The 16,826-nt window shown below is 37.7% G+C and overlaps 1 protein-coding gene across 1 annotated transcript in view; it reads right to left on the reverse strand.

Annotated features, from left to right (window-relative positions):
- Positions 1-16,826, reverse strand: part of APOB (apolipoprotein B) — a 50,103-nt gene that overhangs the window by 8,010 nt on the left and 25,267 nt on the right. The window contains exons 20-26 of the mRNA XM_060787002.2: positions 16,655-16,776; positions 15,880-16,090; positions 15,399-15,574; positions 13,453-13,634; positions 12,345-12,484; positions 11,483-11,856; positions 1,003-8,472 (exon numbers count right to left, since the gene is read on the reverse strand). Coding sequence (XP_060642985.2) covers positions 1,003-8,472; positions 11,483-11,856; positions 12,345-12,484; positions 13,453-13,634; positions 15,399-15,574; positions 15,880-16,090; positions 16,655-16,776 — 8,675 coding nt within the window. The remainder of the gene's footprint in view (positions 1-1,002; positions 8,473-11,482; positions 11,857-12,344; positions 12,485-13,452; positions 13,635-15,398; positions 15,575-15,879; positions 16,091-16,654; positions 16,777-16,826) is intronic.

A 16,826-nucleotide genomic window follows, 5' to 3' on the forward strand; every position in this document is an offset into this window, starting at 1 on the left:
TTCAGAAGATTTCACCTCACCTTCTGTCCCTGTGATAATTGGATTTTGAAAACATTAGCTTGTTGTGGAAACAGGGTTTGGTGAAAAAGATTCAGTGGAGACACCTTTTTCCCATGATAACCCTTCCAATGTAAAATGGTTAATTCATTGATGGTTAACAAAATATACAAAGCCTTTTCTGCTAGCATTTTAGTTTCTGCTCTACAAAATTTACCACATTTGATAGTTAAAGCTGTCATATGTGGGATCTATAAGGTAATAGTAAGGGTAACACAGATGGTAAAAATAATTTAGTGAAAAAATATGCTATATGCATTCTAAGTATTATTATAACAAAATAACAAAGGAGAAACCCACTTCTCTTTTTTGCAGCATAACACTTTTCTTCCATTGGCATCCTGTGTTCAATTGGTTTGGTATCTTGTACTCCACTTTACTGAAGTACAGTGGTTTGGACCCTTAGGCAATTTAGGGCACATTGTAGAATTAATGCAGTTTGATGCCAATCTAACTACCATGGTTCAATGCTATGGAATCCTAGGAATTGTAGTTTGGAGAGACACCACCACTTTTTGCACAGAGAATGGTAAAGATGTTGTAAAACTACAACTCCTATGTTTCCATAGCATTGAGCCATGGCAGTTAAACTGGTATCAAACTGCATTCATTCTTCTACATATATGTATCTTAAATATAAGGAAGTTCATGGAAGGAAAGTATTCAAACTCCTATTTTCCTTATATACCTTGTTGAGGGTAATGGGGGAAGAGACTCTTGAGATTAGATGAAGACAGTACTGTATGAGATAAGATGAAGACAGTACTGTAGAAGACCATCCAAATTAGGCAGGGACAGCTTCAGTTAATGAACAAGAATAGCGGTATGAATGTCATTTCCTGCTATCAGAAGGCAGGAAATGACATTCATACATGCTAGGAGCTAAGCTATTTTTTCAACATCCAAATAACATAAGAACATTGAAGGAATCATGAATAATCTTACCATCCAAATCATATTCCAGAAATTGCAGTGGTGAAATTGCAGTGAAATCAATGGAATGCTCAAAGGAGTTCTTTTTGTTCTTGAAATCCATTTTCCAGGTGGTGCTGTAAAGTGGAGAAGCCATCGCCAGAGAACCAGCTAAAGCTCCAAATTTTGGGAGGTAAATTCCAGCAGGCAAAACCGCCTTGAAAGCTGGGATTTCAATCTGCTGCTCAGGAATGGTAATTGTTGGCAGATCAAAGTCAGCTATCTTATTGGCTATAACATTAAGGTCCACAGTCATATCACCAAAAGAGAGCGTCTTTGGAAGACTGAATTGGGAAACTGTTAATACATATTCTGGTACAGTCAACTGAAAGGATGGAATTTTATAATCTTCTGAATCAACATAGCTTGTTAGGATATCTAATTGAGGCAACTGAATTTTTGGCAATGAAGGCAATGCGATGTCAAATGGCATGGTGAACAATGTTTCAGGAACTGTAATTTGACGTAGGTCAATGGTGTAAGATGGAATTTGCAGGCTTGTAAGTTGATCCACATTTATGGGGATAAAATACCCATCTTCATTTTTTGTATATACTATGGCTGTTGTTGCATTGAGGTATTGCCTTCCACCACTAGTGGTGAGATCTAATTTCAAGATGTCCCATAAGCTTCTGTCATAAATTGGCAAACGATGTCTGAGGAAATCCATGTGACCTCCCAAAGATCCTGACATGGTGAATTGAGCAACTGTGTTGTTATTTGTTAACAGTAAGTCGTGTCCAAGGAACAGAGAATAGATTTGGTTTTCACTTGTCCAGCTCATCTTCTGATTTTCATTACTGATGGTCGTTAAAAAGGCTTGATTAGCTGAGGCCTCACCAATGATATTGTTGGACTGGGTAGCTTGTATCTGACCAATTACTGACATACCGGTTGACCCTAGTTCTAAAGTTACTTTGCAATTCTGATTTCCTTTAGTTGAAACAATCAGATTGGGAAATAGTTTATTTTCTGCATTATGGTCCCATAAGGCATAAAGACGTTGGCTAGATGCTTCAATGGCAACATTTTCTTTCATACCAAAATTACATATTTCATCAACATTAGAGTTAGTCTCAAACTGAAGTGAGGCTCGAGCACCTTTAGCATTTAGGTAGGCATTTGCTTCATGAACCAGCTTTCCAGAAAATGGAATCTCTTTGTAAAAGTTTCCATTAATGAACCCATTGGTCGAAGTATCCACAGATATATAAGATATAATGCTTTCTAGAGTGACCTTGTGTGCAACTTCTCCTTTGGCATTGGCAGCAACAGTATCCAAATCATAATTTAAATTAATGGCAGAAGTAACTATTGGTTTTGATTTTGTATTTCCCTTAAGCTCCTGCCCAAAATTCACTTTTAAGCCAGGCATATTGATTTTTGCAGTGGTTATCACTGATGCTTCTATATTTCTCTTTGTGAGGCTGATAGTGCTGTCATGGTTGCCTTCAATAAATTTATGATTCAGGGATAATGCAGTTGCTAGCTTCAAACTCCTCTTCCTTGTAAGGCTGGTTGTTCCATCCAATTTATATTGCAGGGCATCAATCACAGAGGTAGAAGATGAACTCAAATGAGCAACAATATCAGATTGGTTAAAAAACCCAGCATTTGTGTTCAGGGTAATCACACTAGATTTAAATGAAAATTCATAAGTAATATTTCCTAAGGCCGGAATGTAGATTCTGTTGGATGGTGCATATGTTCGATAGCTGGGAAGCTTAAGGGTCTGTAGGCCTTGGGGAACATGAAGGACTGGTAGCTCCAATGATGGAAGGACTAATGTATACGATGGCACTGAAAAGCCAACAAGTGGGACTGTGAAACTTGGAGTGCTCATTTCTTTTGGGATGATATAGCCAAAGGCAGGGAGCTCTGCTGTAAAAGGAGAGACCTCCATGTTGACCACTGGAATTGTGTATCCTGGAATCCTGATGATCTGTGGGATTTGATTCACTGAAGTATCAACTTTGTATTTGTCAAAATTGGTCTTGGCTTGGTTATATGATTTTGTCAGGAATGCCAAGGCATTGTCCCGGCCTCTCTCAAAATGCTTGTTGAAGAACACAATGTAGTTATTGATTGCTCGATGTACTCCATCTAAAGGAATTTGAAATGAGTGCATATATTTGTTCTTCTTATATTGAGCTTTTAGATTTAAGTCAAATGATTGTTTTGTGGTCTTCAGTAAAGTCTTCAGCCCTGTTTCTTCCCACAGACAGTATTCTTGAACCTTAGGTGTCTGGATGCCAACATAGGGAACAGCTAGTTCAGGAAGTGAAATGGGTTTTGTTAGGAAATCCAAGTTAGCATCACCATTCATAGACAGAAAAGCTCCGATTAGATCTTCATTGTTACTGGCAGACATGTTGTGAGCATATCTGTATTGGTTAAATCTACCCTCAGCTACCCAGCTGATTTGTTGAGTAGAGGGACTCAGCATCAAACCATAGTTATTCAGGAACTCAATTTTGCCAGTCATTTTTGGTAGGAGACTAATTTTTATATTTGCATCATTATTTGTTGATGCACTTACTTCAAAGGGCTGTACTGAGAAAGCCACATCATTATTCAGAGTCCCAGAGATGCGTCCGTTCATTTTAGCATTTTGTGTGCCAGTTACTTTCATTTTCATTTCTGCAAGATTGCCTGTGCCTTGTATGTTGATGGTACTATGCCCCAGTTGTGGAGATTCTACTGTAGACTCGATCTGTAACTTTGCAGAACTAGGTAAATTATATTCATATGCCAGTCTTTGGTTGACCTTCAAGTACTTATCATTTATCTTGTTTTCTGCTACTAATGCAGCTACAGATCCTCCTACAGTAAAACTGACAGTTGATTCATGGGTTCCTTCATCAGAATAATCATAAGTAGCCCATTTCCAGTCTCCTTTACCAATGGAAGTAAGTGCTATGCGTCCTGCTTCCAGTACTGTTTTTATTTCATTGCTCAGTTCAGCTTGGCTGGTGAATAGGGCCTCTGGAACATTTAGTCTGTGTGTATATGTTGTCTTGCTCTCCATGGAGATTTTCTTTTGCAGGTTGAGTGTCAACTTGTTGTGCAGATCTAATGCATTTCTTTCTATACGGAGGTTTGCTGTTGTTTCAGCATTGCCATCAACAGAAGTGCTTGAAAATATTATTTCACCAACATGATCAGCTTTAACGTAGTCATGGGAAAACTTGAAATTGTCCCTTAGGATTAACCGCTCCATCTCAGGTGCCAAGAGATGTGTATCTGCAGTTATGGTGAAAGCAAGGAAGTCGATTTTGGATGTTGAAATAGCTGAAATAGAAGCCATAAATTCTGGACTGTGGTCAAAAGCTGTTACATTTTGAAAACCGGCATTGGTGGTCAATGTGATGAAAGGAGAAGCAACTCTAAAGGCACCAGATAGTTTTCCAAATGTAGGAGCAGTTACAGAGTGTGGAATACGTGGCAACTTGAATTCTGGTATCTGCACATCTGGGAACTGGAAATCATTTAAATTTAGTTTTGGGATTATGAATTCAGGTATCTGTAGCTCAGGCAAATTCATTTCTGGGAAAGAGAAGTCTGAAAAAGACAAATCTTGCATCCTCAGATCTTGGAAAAATGCATCAGCAGGTGGCAGCCGAAAGTCACTTGTTAATATTTGATCTATTGTCTTCACAATCTGCAGTTTGATTTCATTCAAATCAATTACATAGGATGGAATCTTATAAGTATTTAGTATGGTAAACGCAGGAGTTTCAAATCTGGTTGGAATTCTGATTTCTTTCAATTTCTTGAAGTTTACCTGATAAGAAGGAACACGCAGGTCAGTTAACGGGATAATAAAAGCTGGAGTTTGAAAGGTTGCTTCTCGTAGGGCACGGAGGCTAACTTCAAAAGCAGGAATGTTGATTATGCCTGTAGAGATTTCAGGAACTTTAAAACCGGTTTCAACAAACTGGTTCAAACTTTCAGCCATATTTTTCACATTGTACTTTTCTGCTAAATCAGTAATCTTCTTTGAAGCAATATACCATTGATCAGTTAGATAGGTAATTATGGTATTGTATAATTGACTTGCTCTTTCAAGGTATCGCTGGCATTCCATTGCAATGTCCATTTGATAAATCCGATCACGGGCATCTTTCAGGTAATCACCGACCTTAACCCTCAGTTCATCTGTTATGGTAGAGCTTAGGAGATTGAACCAGTTAACAATTACAGCAAATCTAGAATCTTTTAATTCTTCCATGTACTGAGAAACCACATGACTGACCTCTCTGACGTATCGCTTTGCAGCTTCCACTTTCTGTGGTAACTCTAGTGCCCTGATTTCATCATTGATTTTCTGTCTTGCTTCTTGTATTTTAATGTTTGTTTCATCAACAAATTTATTGTAGTCAAAGGATCTTAGCTTCTTTATAAGATCATCAAGGAAATCGTTGACTTTATCCACCAGATTTTTGTAATCAATTGTTTGGAGCTGCTGAACTGCATCATCAATGAATTTAAGTACTTGATTGAAGAAGGACTTCATGTCTATTTTTCTGAGGGACAGGTTTATCTTTTGGATGGTTTCTTTGATTCTCTGTTGGTTAGAGAATTCAATAAATTTCTCTATTAAAGCATTCACTTGTTGATCAACTTTATAGTTTACAATAAGTTCATGCATTTTGGTCTGAAAGACATTTATCTTTTCAAATACTTCATAATCCTCCAAAAAATTAAGAATGAAAGTTTGGATTTCTTCAAGATAGCCTTTCATTTTTTCCAGTGGCAAGGACACTTTCAGCTTTTCTAAAAGGATTTTGATGTCAATTGCTTCCACTTGCTGCTTCAAACTTTCTGCAATTTGTTGGGCATCTATGCTTTGAATCTGTCTTTTCAGTTGGTCTAGTTTCTCTTGCAGTTGAGCTTTGATCTTGTACTGAGCATCTATATTTTGAACCCAAGCTGCAGCATTGCTTCCTATTTGGCTAGGGTCATATTGAGAGATAGCAGATTGCAGTTGTTGAATTGTGTCAATTATCTGAGTGCTGATTTTGTATTGTTGGTCTATAACTTTCATTTTTTCAATAATCTGTTCAATAAGTTGTACAATAGTTGCTTTCAAGTCATAATTCTCTCTAATATAGTTGTCAGCTTTTGTCAGGATTGTTTGCAGTTGAGACAAAGCTTCGTCAAGACTACTTCTAGCACCATCCAAAGCATGTTGTAGGTCCTCTACTGTTATGCTGTAATCTTTCAAGAAAGACTCCCATTTGTCCTTTAGCATAGTCATTCGATTTTCAAAATCAATGGTGTTCACATAGCTATTTATTTCTTGGGAAATTTTATCTAATGTTGCTTTGTATTTTCTCATGTACTGGTCCATATTTATGCTCCTTAGGTTCATCTGAATAGACTTCAGTACAGTTAGGATGGACTGCCTGCACCGTTCATAATGTGCTGGCAAATTTTCCAAGAAAGGTAGATTGATGATGTGGACATCTGCATTCTTATCATACTTCACAGAAAGGGAGAGGCCAAATTCTTGAGGCTGCGCTAGATTTTCTCTTAAATCCAAAGTGTCAATCAGATTGATTCTTCTAGTGGTTGCAAATGGTATATTTATAGGGAAATCCAGTACGGAAAGGTCTGCTAAAGTTTGTCCACTCAGCTCCATTCCAATTTTTTCAGCATTGTTAAAAATATTAAGATCTTGGGTGTATGCCTGATTGTTCAGTTGGCTCTTCATTGTCCATGTGCTGCTTTGCTCTGATGGAGTAAAAATGACAACAACTTTATTATCAAGTAATGTATTGTATCTCTTCCCTGAGTTTAAGTTGTGGTCAGTGGATCCTTTGTAAAAATGTGAAAAAGTGAAGGCAAGAGGTTCTGCTTTTAGCAAGAATTTGCTGTACAGCCGTCCTGACTGTTCTCCAAAGGCCAAGAGTCTTCCATCACCATTAGTATGCATGTCAAAGGTGACAGTGAATGGAGCCACAACAGATCGCATTTCATTAGAAAAGGTTAAGAATTTTGAATTACAGTTACTATTGATGGCGACTGAAGAGGAGAGTCCTGCAACATCCACATTAACTCTGTGCATCAGAGCTGCCCCTTGAATGCTTGCTACTGTGTCCGTTTTCAGATGTGCTGCCAGATCTGCATAGGTGAAGGTATAGGAATGTTTCACTTCATCACCACCATAAGCAGCTTTCACATTACCATCCAGATTTACTTTAAGAAGTTCAAGTTGCAGCTGGGCTTTGTTGTTTGCATTGGCACTGGCATATTTCAAGTCACTGTTCACATTTGCTGTAAGAGAATAGGGCTGCAGCTGCATCTCCAAGCGGTGTTTGTGGGACTTATCTAGGCTGATGGTGTGGTCTAAATTTGTAGTATAAGTCAAAGCCAAGCCCACAATATTTAGGTCATGGGTGTGTTCAAGCTTCATTGCTTTGTAAGATCCTATCAAGCTGTTTGATAACTTCAGCCCTCCTTTATTCACCCTGAAGTTTAAAGTGTTCTTGCTGTCCACATCAGAAATGCTGCCCTGGTAGACACTGGCAATCCCTATTTCTTTAAGAGATGCTTTCCCATCCCAGTCAAATCTTGCATGGTGTTTTCCAAAGCGTCCATTAGTATTGAGCTTCATGGAGGCTCCAGTGGTGGCAATGCGGGCATTCATTTCATTCTCCAGTATCAGTGGGTTATACTGCAGTGTTGTTGTTGCGCTGCTAGTCAGCCCATCTTGGTTGATACTTAATGTGGACTTATGCTCTGCTTTGTTTCTTTCCCCCCTTGCCAACATGTGGCTAATCAATTCGACACCTCGGTTATTCACAGAGCCAGAAATCAAGGCGTAACCTTGGCCTTGTGTGCAAGCAGCCCGGTACTCAGAGCTTAGTGCAACCCCTTGCCTCTGTAGACTTAAGTCAAACTTATTGAAAGCTGTATAGTCCCTGTGTTTTCCTGCTGTCTCGGATGACAACATCAACTTGCTGTCTTGATACTTCAAGGAAGCGGTGTTAGTCAAAAAGCCATTCTGTACATTGGAGATGGAGGTGATTGCCCATACCTCATCCGTAAATCTCTTGGTTATCTGATTAGTAGCTTGAAGGAATGAAGAATCAAAATTGAGGTTGGATTCCCCTACTATTGCATTGCTATTTAAATCATAGGTGCCTGTATCTGTGTATGTGACTTTTGCAAAGGCTGAAGCAATATCCAGTTGACTTTCCAAGTTTTCGTTTGCAGTAAGCAACATGTTGCTAATTTTGGCATCTCCACTGTAAGACAGAGAAAACTTGGCACCTAAAGGACTGGAAGCCCCAGCTGTAATTCTATATCTGGTAATGTGACTGGGTTCAATAATGTCTAGTCTGCTGATTTTAAAATTTGAATTGAGGAGACTGTGTTGCAGTAAGTTTTCATAATCAAAGGTGAACGCATTCTTGTCATATTTGGTTTCACCCTGACCTGAAATAAAAAAGCAAAAGAAGAAACATTAGAATTGACTTGGTGAAAATGTTAAATAATAGAAGCTGTTGGGATAATTATCTACATATTGGTTTAGTCACAGATGCAGTAGGTCAAAGAATTTCTATACATCTTTATGAAAATATCTATAAGATAGACTTGAATGTAACTGAATGTAAACACTCATTGCATTTGGAACCAAGGGTTCAGATTTTGGAAAGCTGAAGTTGTATTGTCGAGAGCTTTCAAGGCTGGGCTGTATGGCCATGTTCTAGAAGCATTCTCTCCTGATGTTTCGCTTCATCTGTTTAACCATCCTCAGAGGTTAAGAGGTTCCAACAGACCTCACAACCTCTGAGAATGCCTGCCATAGATGCGGGCAAAACATCAGGAAAAAATGCTTCTAGAAAAAGGCCATACAAGCTGAAAAACCTACAACAACCCAGACCTGAAGTTATTGTCCACATAGCAAAAGAGTAAAAGGAGACTAGGCTCTACATACTATGCAGTGGTCAAAACCTTTTATTCTTTAAAAATCCCAAAGATCCAAATGAGGATTTGGAGATATACTCCTTTAATAAAGAAATTCTAGGGTCATTATGGATGGAGTAATTTTTCAGTCTATTACATCAGCTGGGTAGAAAAAAAGCTTTGGGAACAAATTATATCACCTGTCTTTTCATTGGTCTCTTACTAGATGGAGTCATTTTAAAAAAAAATTGATAGAATTATTTCTTTTCCTTTAATATTCAATGGTCCACTTATATAGAAATACGTACCGCAACATATACATGGATGTGTATATGTTTATATGTAAAATTAAAACTGATACTTTTTAAGAAAAAAAAGGGGGAGGGTTAAGAGTCTGTTGTTTTTAGAATAACCCCTGAAGAAGACCAATTTGTGATAAGGCCAAAATGCATTAATTAAAAAAATACTTTGTGAAGAATAAACATTTTGCAATCCCATAGCAGGGAAGCATAGCTGCTTTCCAGTTATTTGTCTTGTGGTCAACATAACTGCATAGGAATAAGGCTCACTGAGCTTAATGGAGTTTATAAAAATCTAGAAATCCCTTGAAGCCTCAAATGCACTGTAAACATATCCATTAATAAATCAGAATCTAACTTAGTTTATCCTTAAATTTATTGACTCATTTCAAACTATAGCACTTTCTTCCCTGCAAGATTATAATTGTAGTTTTAATTGAGGGAGGCTTCAGATCTTGGTCATGAATAATTGTGACATAGAAATACTTATGCCATTTACCTGAAATATTGTCATGAAAATATTTTCATAATGGAATTTCATCATACTAGAAGAAGAAAACTATCAACATATAACTGAGAACAAGGCAATGGCAGGAGTGAATATCACTGGAGGACTTAACCCAGTTCTCAACCTCTGGGTCCCCAGGTGGTTTGGCCTACAACTCCCAGAAATCCTGACCAGTTTATCAGCTGTTAGGATTTCTGGGAGTTGAAGGCCAAAACATCTGGGGACCCACAATTGAGAACTACTGACTTAACCTCTAGTGCAGTCCTTAAGGAATAGAGGATGAATCCTGACTGCTGACTCTATTCCACCTTCCTTTCTCATTGGTTATAGTCAGTTGTAATGCTAAAACTCTAGCTTCAGGTTTAGGATTAATCTATCATTTGCTCCTGCAGTGAATCTGTAAGGAGCCAATTTGAAGCATTTGTTTTCAGTTCACTACAGTTGGAGTGAACTGGACAGGACCTCTGCATCTATAATGGTTGTGTAGAAGAGGGAATTTCAGTTGGCATTACTAATTACCTGGTTGCAGGATATGCAACACCTACTGCAATCCCCTCATCTGCACAACTTTTGAAGGTACATGATTCACCCCCAGTTCTCAGTCTGGCAAATTTAGTCAGAAATAGAAAAATGCTAATGTATTCAGATAATCATCAATACTCTTTAGAAACCAAAGTCAATTACATTTCCATTCCAAGGGGAAAATTTTCAGTTTATAATGTTTATGTTAAAATGCCATTTAAAATTAAATTACATGTCTGGGATAAACCTCTTGATGGAATGCAGCTCAAATGTGCCACCTATTATTTTACTCTCCCTTTCCTTTTCCTCGTTTTAGGTTCGAGAGAGAGGGAGTCAGAAGCATGAATTCAATCACTAAATTTTAAAATAATTTACTCCAGTTGCTTCCTTTTGTTAAAAAGAATTCAAAATGATTAATGACATCATTGATTTTAACTCTTTAGTTCCCGTCTTTGGCCATAAATGAAAAATTCAGTGGTAATGCAGTTGTTAGGTAAATATTAGAAATGTTATTTCATGTTTTGTATACTAAAAGAAATACGGCAATGTCCCTGTGAGAATATATAAGGCTGCCACAATTTCCAACATAAGAATATATTATGAACAGTTCCTAGATTCACCTACTCACAATGGGTTCTGTGATTATAGTAGACCCCATTCACTGGGGTTAGAGGTACAGGACCCCCATAAAAATGGAAACATCATGTATAAAACCATGCATTTTTAAGCTGAGGGAACACCTCTCTAGTAATTTCTGGGTCCTCCAGCACCACTCTGTGTTCTCAACCTTTAGCATAAATTAACCACTGAGGCCCCTTTCATACAGCTGTACAAAATCCACATTGAACTGGATTATATGGCAGTGTGGACCCAGTTCAAAGCAGATATTGTGGATTATCTGCATTAATATTCTAGATTATATGGCTGTGTGGAATAGCTAAGAGTCACACTGGAGGACACGGGCTTTCCTAGAAAGATCAAATTTGTCAAACTCCCAAAAGTTAAACCCACAAATGTTAAGAGGAAAGTATTATTAAACTCAAGGATAGCTGTGCAAAGTTAGCTTTTGGGCAAACATGAAATGGTGCATAGTTTGGTGGTAGAAGGAAGGGATTATAAGTAACATATTTCTAAATTATAAAGCTCTGGATAAATAGCATTTGGTTACATAATATATTCTGATTAATTTCGCCATCAAAGTCTTTCTTACCTTGCGTGCTATATGAAAGTAGATCCAAAACAGAATCAGCTTTCATGAAGTAGCTTGTTTTCAGGATGTAGGCCTCGCTTGTGGTATTAGCCAAAGAGTAGGAACCTGACCAATTGTAGTAATTGCTGTATACATTCGAAGAGATCTCAAAAGTGCCGAGCAAAGGGACCTGCAGTGTGTAGGACTCTGGGATGGTGAATCGTGGGATCCTGTACTCTTGGGAAGGCATGCTCACTCCCAGTGATTCCATCACCAATGGAGGTGTTCTTACAGTCTTGGGCATTTTTATGTCATAGGATGATCGGCCACCAAAAGGCACTGGGATGGTGAAAACGGCTTTTTCCTTGTTCCAAATGTATTTAATCTGGCCATCACTGCAATACAAAGTTAATCAGAATGAAAATACAATGACACACTGTGCTTAGGAAGCAGAGTTATAACAAGTTAGGTTGTTTCATTCATTTAGCCCAGCCTAATTTACTCAGGGTGGGAATGAGGGCTGTCTCGTTAATGTATCTACCAGAGAATGGTTTTTCCTATCAGTGGTGACCTTTCTACCTGCACCACAAACTGAATACAGAACTTTCCATTGCCTCCATTTTCTTATTGGTTGTTCAGTTCCTTTTCTTTCTACACACATATATTTATTGAGGAAAATAAAATAAAATAAAATTCTACAATATCTTTTGTTTTTTGAAGTTCTAAGACTTATGTGTCTGGAAGCTCATACGATTAAATCCAATTAGGTCCTCTTCCAGTAAATTAAATTTTGCATTACAATAGTGGGTAACTCTTAGAAATCAAAAGGCCCACCAAAACACTGAATAAGATCAACTATAAATAAGATCATCTATGGTTTTACCTTCTCAAGAAAAGCTCTTCAGGAATGGTGATAAGGTTCATGCTCTGAAAATTTAGATCCTGGAATCCACTTAATTTATCTTTTAGCTGTTGAGCATATGGAACATCTCTGGATGCCTGATGTAGCCATGTATTAGTTGCCTGCAAGTTCAGAGTAAAGTATCACAGCACCATCAGTTTATGATTTATGATTCAATTAGTTCTACCAGGCTGTCTGAGTAAAGCATTAAAAACAGGAATTAGCTTTAAGCAGGTCCCCATTTGTCCATTGGTTCAGTACAGCAGTATCATCCCCACTCTCTGGGGCTGTTTGAGATATCTCAAACATGTTGGAGGATCCTACCTAGGAGATCTTTCTATGCTATCATTTTGAAAAAAATGTATTGGCATGAAAAAGAGCCCAGCATCGTCTCCTCGTTGCATAGATTGTGACTTCTTGTTATTCTGGTAGTTTTGCAAAGAACCAATGATGCACTAGCCCCTTACATTGCTTATTGCCCCTGACATTAACGGGCCTTTCCCTTCTCCACTTTAATAAATCCACCCATCTGTCTGTCACAGAAGATGACTATCTTTACTCATTACAGATGCTCACGTGACACATTCTAGTCAATGCTCTATCTATCAGACCTACAAGCACATTGCATTTTACATGAAATATACAGTGTTCTGCAATTAGTTTTAAAATATATCTATATTCCCCATCTTAATAATTACCAGGATGTTTTCGTTTGATTTGTTGTGGCTCCATCTTCAAAATATTACCTTTACTTCAATTAAATCACCTTGATAGAAATACCCCCAACAGCACATCCACTAAAAGCTGTAAACAGTGCATTTTTTTAGATACTAGCAGCTATTCACTAGCAATATATTTGCTTCTTTTGCCATCTCTATCTATTGTCTCCTAGCATTGTCCTCCAGTAAAGAATGGGGCCTCTCTTCTTCTTGATCACAGCTCATTTTTGCTTGACATTTTTTTCTGCTATTTTCCACCAGTTCCTTCTGGGTTTCATGGACATTCTAGCCATATTTGCAAATCCTTACTATCCTTAGTGTTCACAAAAATAATTAGTAGAATTAACATTAATTTGACAAAAGGCACTTACTGTTATAAAATGTGAAATGATATGTCGGATTGTCATATCTGTATTGGCAACTTTGCGGTCCAACAGCTCACTCGTTTGCCTCTGCAAAGCCTTGGAGTAATCATCTATTGGCAATTTTCCCGACATTTTCTTCAGGGCAGCACTTGTGCCAGAATTCCACTGCACTTCAATTTTTTCGTTATCTAAAATTCATTTTTAAAAAATCTATTTGTATCGGCATTCACACAGTTTGTTTTTCAAATACTAAAATCAGACATAAGCCTTACATTGATGCTTAAAAGCATTTAGAGACCTATTTTGGCTTTGTATGTGCTGGTGGTTGTTTTACTACAACTAAGATCCATCCAATAAATCCTGTGCAATTCTGAGCTCCTAGGTTCAATTTCCAGAGTCATCATAGTGAAGTGGAGTGAATACTGTAGTGAAAGTCTATCGACCAAGTTTCAAATCACCACTTGATCAGAGAACTCTACTGGGTGAACTTGGACAAATCATACTTTTTCAGCCTCAGAGAAAGGCAAAGCCAGCCCTCTTCTGGACAAATCTTGTCAAGAAATCCCAGGGCCCTTCTACACCACCATATAAAATCCAGATTATCTTCTTCGAGCTGGATTATATGGCAGTGTAGACCTATATCTGCTTTGATAATCTGGATTATATGGCCGTGTAGAAGGAGCTCCAGTGATATAGAAATGGAAACAACAGCAACAGCATGAATCTAAGCCAATAATATTTCCATATGAAAAACCACTCTTGGTTATCCCAACAACTTCCGTTTTGGCATAGCTTAGGCCCAATGGTCGCAATCAATGACACAGTACTGCACTTCATCCCATGTCCTTGTTCCTTAGCTACAATTTGTACTAACCCATTCCCTTGTCTTGTTTACAGTCTGGCCATGTCTTCCAGTAGTTGTCACTATAGGCTATTGGGTGTTGTTCTGAGTTTTAAATTGTTGTTTTCATATGCTATATGTTTTATGTTATTTTATTATTGTATTGTATGTTTATTTTATGTGTTGTAGGCACTTTGTGCCATATGTAAGCTCCCCTTCAGGGCAATGGAGGCGGGATACAAGAATAAAATTGCTGTTTTTATCATCATCATCATCATCATCATCATCATCATCATCTTGGTGCTAGTGTAGTTGAATAACTGAGAATTATAAATCTTTGCCAATCTACAGCAAATCTACAAGAAATTCGCTAAGAGATCCAGAGCTATTCTTTGCTCACTTCTCATTCTTTTAACTTGGTTTTCACACAGGATTCTTTCATGGCCACAATTAGATGCAGAAGGTCTTTTACAAGTGAAACATGTGCCTATCACTGAACTGTAATACTCTTAACTATACTCTCTGATTTAATAGTTTATAGATTGTATGGTTCACATTTTTTAAATATTCTATATGTATGTTATGCAATGGTAAGGTAATAAAGGTCCCCAGAGTTGAGGTGTGATAACCACAATTCTGGTCCTTCACTGTACATTAGATCAAATGTCTGTGCAAGCCTTTTTGTGATTGTGTGTTAGAAATCAGCAGTTAGAAATCCTGACTAAAGAACAAAGGCACCAGTGGCTTGCAGAAATAAAGTAAAGGCTATATTATGAGAACCTCATTCTCCGTCTAAACTGGCATTTAAAATCCAGATTATCTGCTTTGAACTGGATTATATGGCAGTGTAGACTCATGGATTATATGATTTGATAATCTGAATTATTTGGCAGTGTAGAAGGGACCTATGATAGGACTAGCAGGAAGAGAAAAGATTTTAAAAATTCTTAAGGATTAGGTTATGGGCTCAGGTGTTTGTTGTTTTAAGAGATCTGTAATAGGATTAAAGGGAGATCAAAAGGAGGGAGAGATTTGATCACACAGCAGACACATCTTGTTTCCTCTTTTTGGATGCTGTGGTGATGGTTTATTTGTTGAGAAAGGAGCTTACCGTATCTCAAAACAATTCTCTCTGAAATTGAGGAGCCATGTGCTGTGGCTGAAGAGTCAATCTGGAAGATGATTCCATTAGACTGTTGCAGTAGTGATACATCTGTTTTAGCCTGAGTCTGCAAGCGAGGAATTGAGACTGAAGCTTCTATTGATGACTCTCTCCCAGCCTGATATCTAGAAAGCAAAAAAGAACATAAATGTTACTCTTTCTTACTACATTAGGGCTTTACTTTCCATACTATTAATGGGTGAAAAGGTAACAAAATGTTTACACTCTTATCTGTCAGAGTGGCCATAATTAATCAGTAAATTGATGTTACCTGACCATTAAAGTTTGTTCAAATTGCTCAAGCTGAGCACCATTTAAAATAACTTCATTTTTTTCCTGTAAATTGCAGGGTGTTCCACCAAATGTGAAATGGATCAAAGATTTTTGACAGTGATATCTTCAAAAATTAGGAAAAAGATTGTGGCATTACCCTATACGTCCCGTGAGAGTAACTTCAGGAATTTTCTTGTTGTTGATGTCTAAGATGAAGGAATATGCTTTCCTTTGCTCCGTGGAAGAATCAGTAATTCTGAGGTTGGTACCAAAATCAATGTCAAAACTGGGAATCTCGAGGTCACTCGTAAAAATATGTTTGCCTCGGTTGTATCTCAAGGTCAATGTGGCTTCACTTTTCTTTACACCTGAAAATACAGTGGAAAGGAATGGTTTGCAGGCAGCTTAAGCTAGACATGATGGGCTACAACTACAATACTATGCCCAAAAATATTTATTTCAAATATGTATATCTCATCCTTCTCAGCCGCTGAGGGGGACTCAGGATGGCTTACATATGAATACATCTGGAAAGCACCAATCTAGTTTGTCATTCACTCAAAGAACTAAAGGAAATATAGCAAAGTAGCTGACTGTTTTTTAGATGTTGGCTTAAAAAATCTCATCTTTCAACCTTTCAACATGCATGGGCATCAGGGAATAGCACTGTTGCCAGTTGTATCTCTTGCTCCACTGTTGATTTATGGCAACTTCATCAATTTCATAAAGTTTTCTTACTCCCCTTGTTTAATATGTATTTATTTTATCAAAAGAGCTGAATTTTCCAGGAGTTTATAGCAGACTCTTCAAGGATGTTGCAACTAAGAACGGGAACTGGTTTGTGGGGGGGGGGGGGGGGAGCAGGTATTTATTTTTTGAAAATCTTAATTTGGCAGATAATTTTGTCTGAAAATAATAGTGCTGTATCTTACCTTCAGCTTGAGCAATGAATTTCATGGTGTCTACCAAGTCCTCTTCTTCTCTCTTTAGTTCATAGTTAGCACTTGCACTGTATTCCTTTACTTCTCCTGTTGGCTGGATTTCCACTTCATATCTAATGATAGCAACATGGAAAGTCACCACTACATATGCAGCTTATTTATA

Source organism: Anolis sagrei, chromosome 1 (assembly GCF_037176765.1).
Source record: "Anolis sagrei isolate rAnoSag1 chromosome 1, rAnoSag1.mat, whole genome shotgun sequence".
In the NCBI taxonomy this organism is placed as follows: Eukaryota; Metazoa; Chordata; class Lepidosauria; order Squamata; family Dactyloidae; genus Anolis; species Anolis sagrei.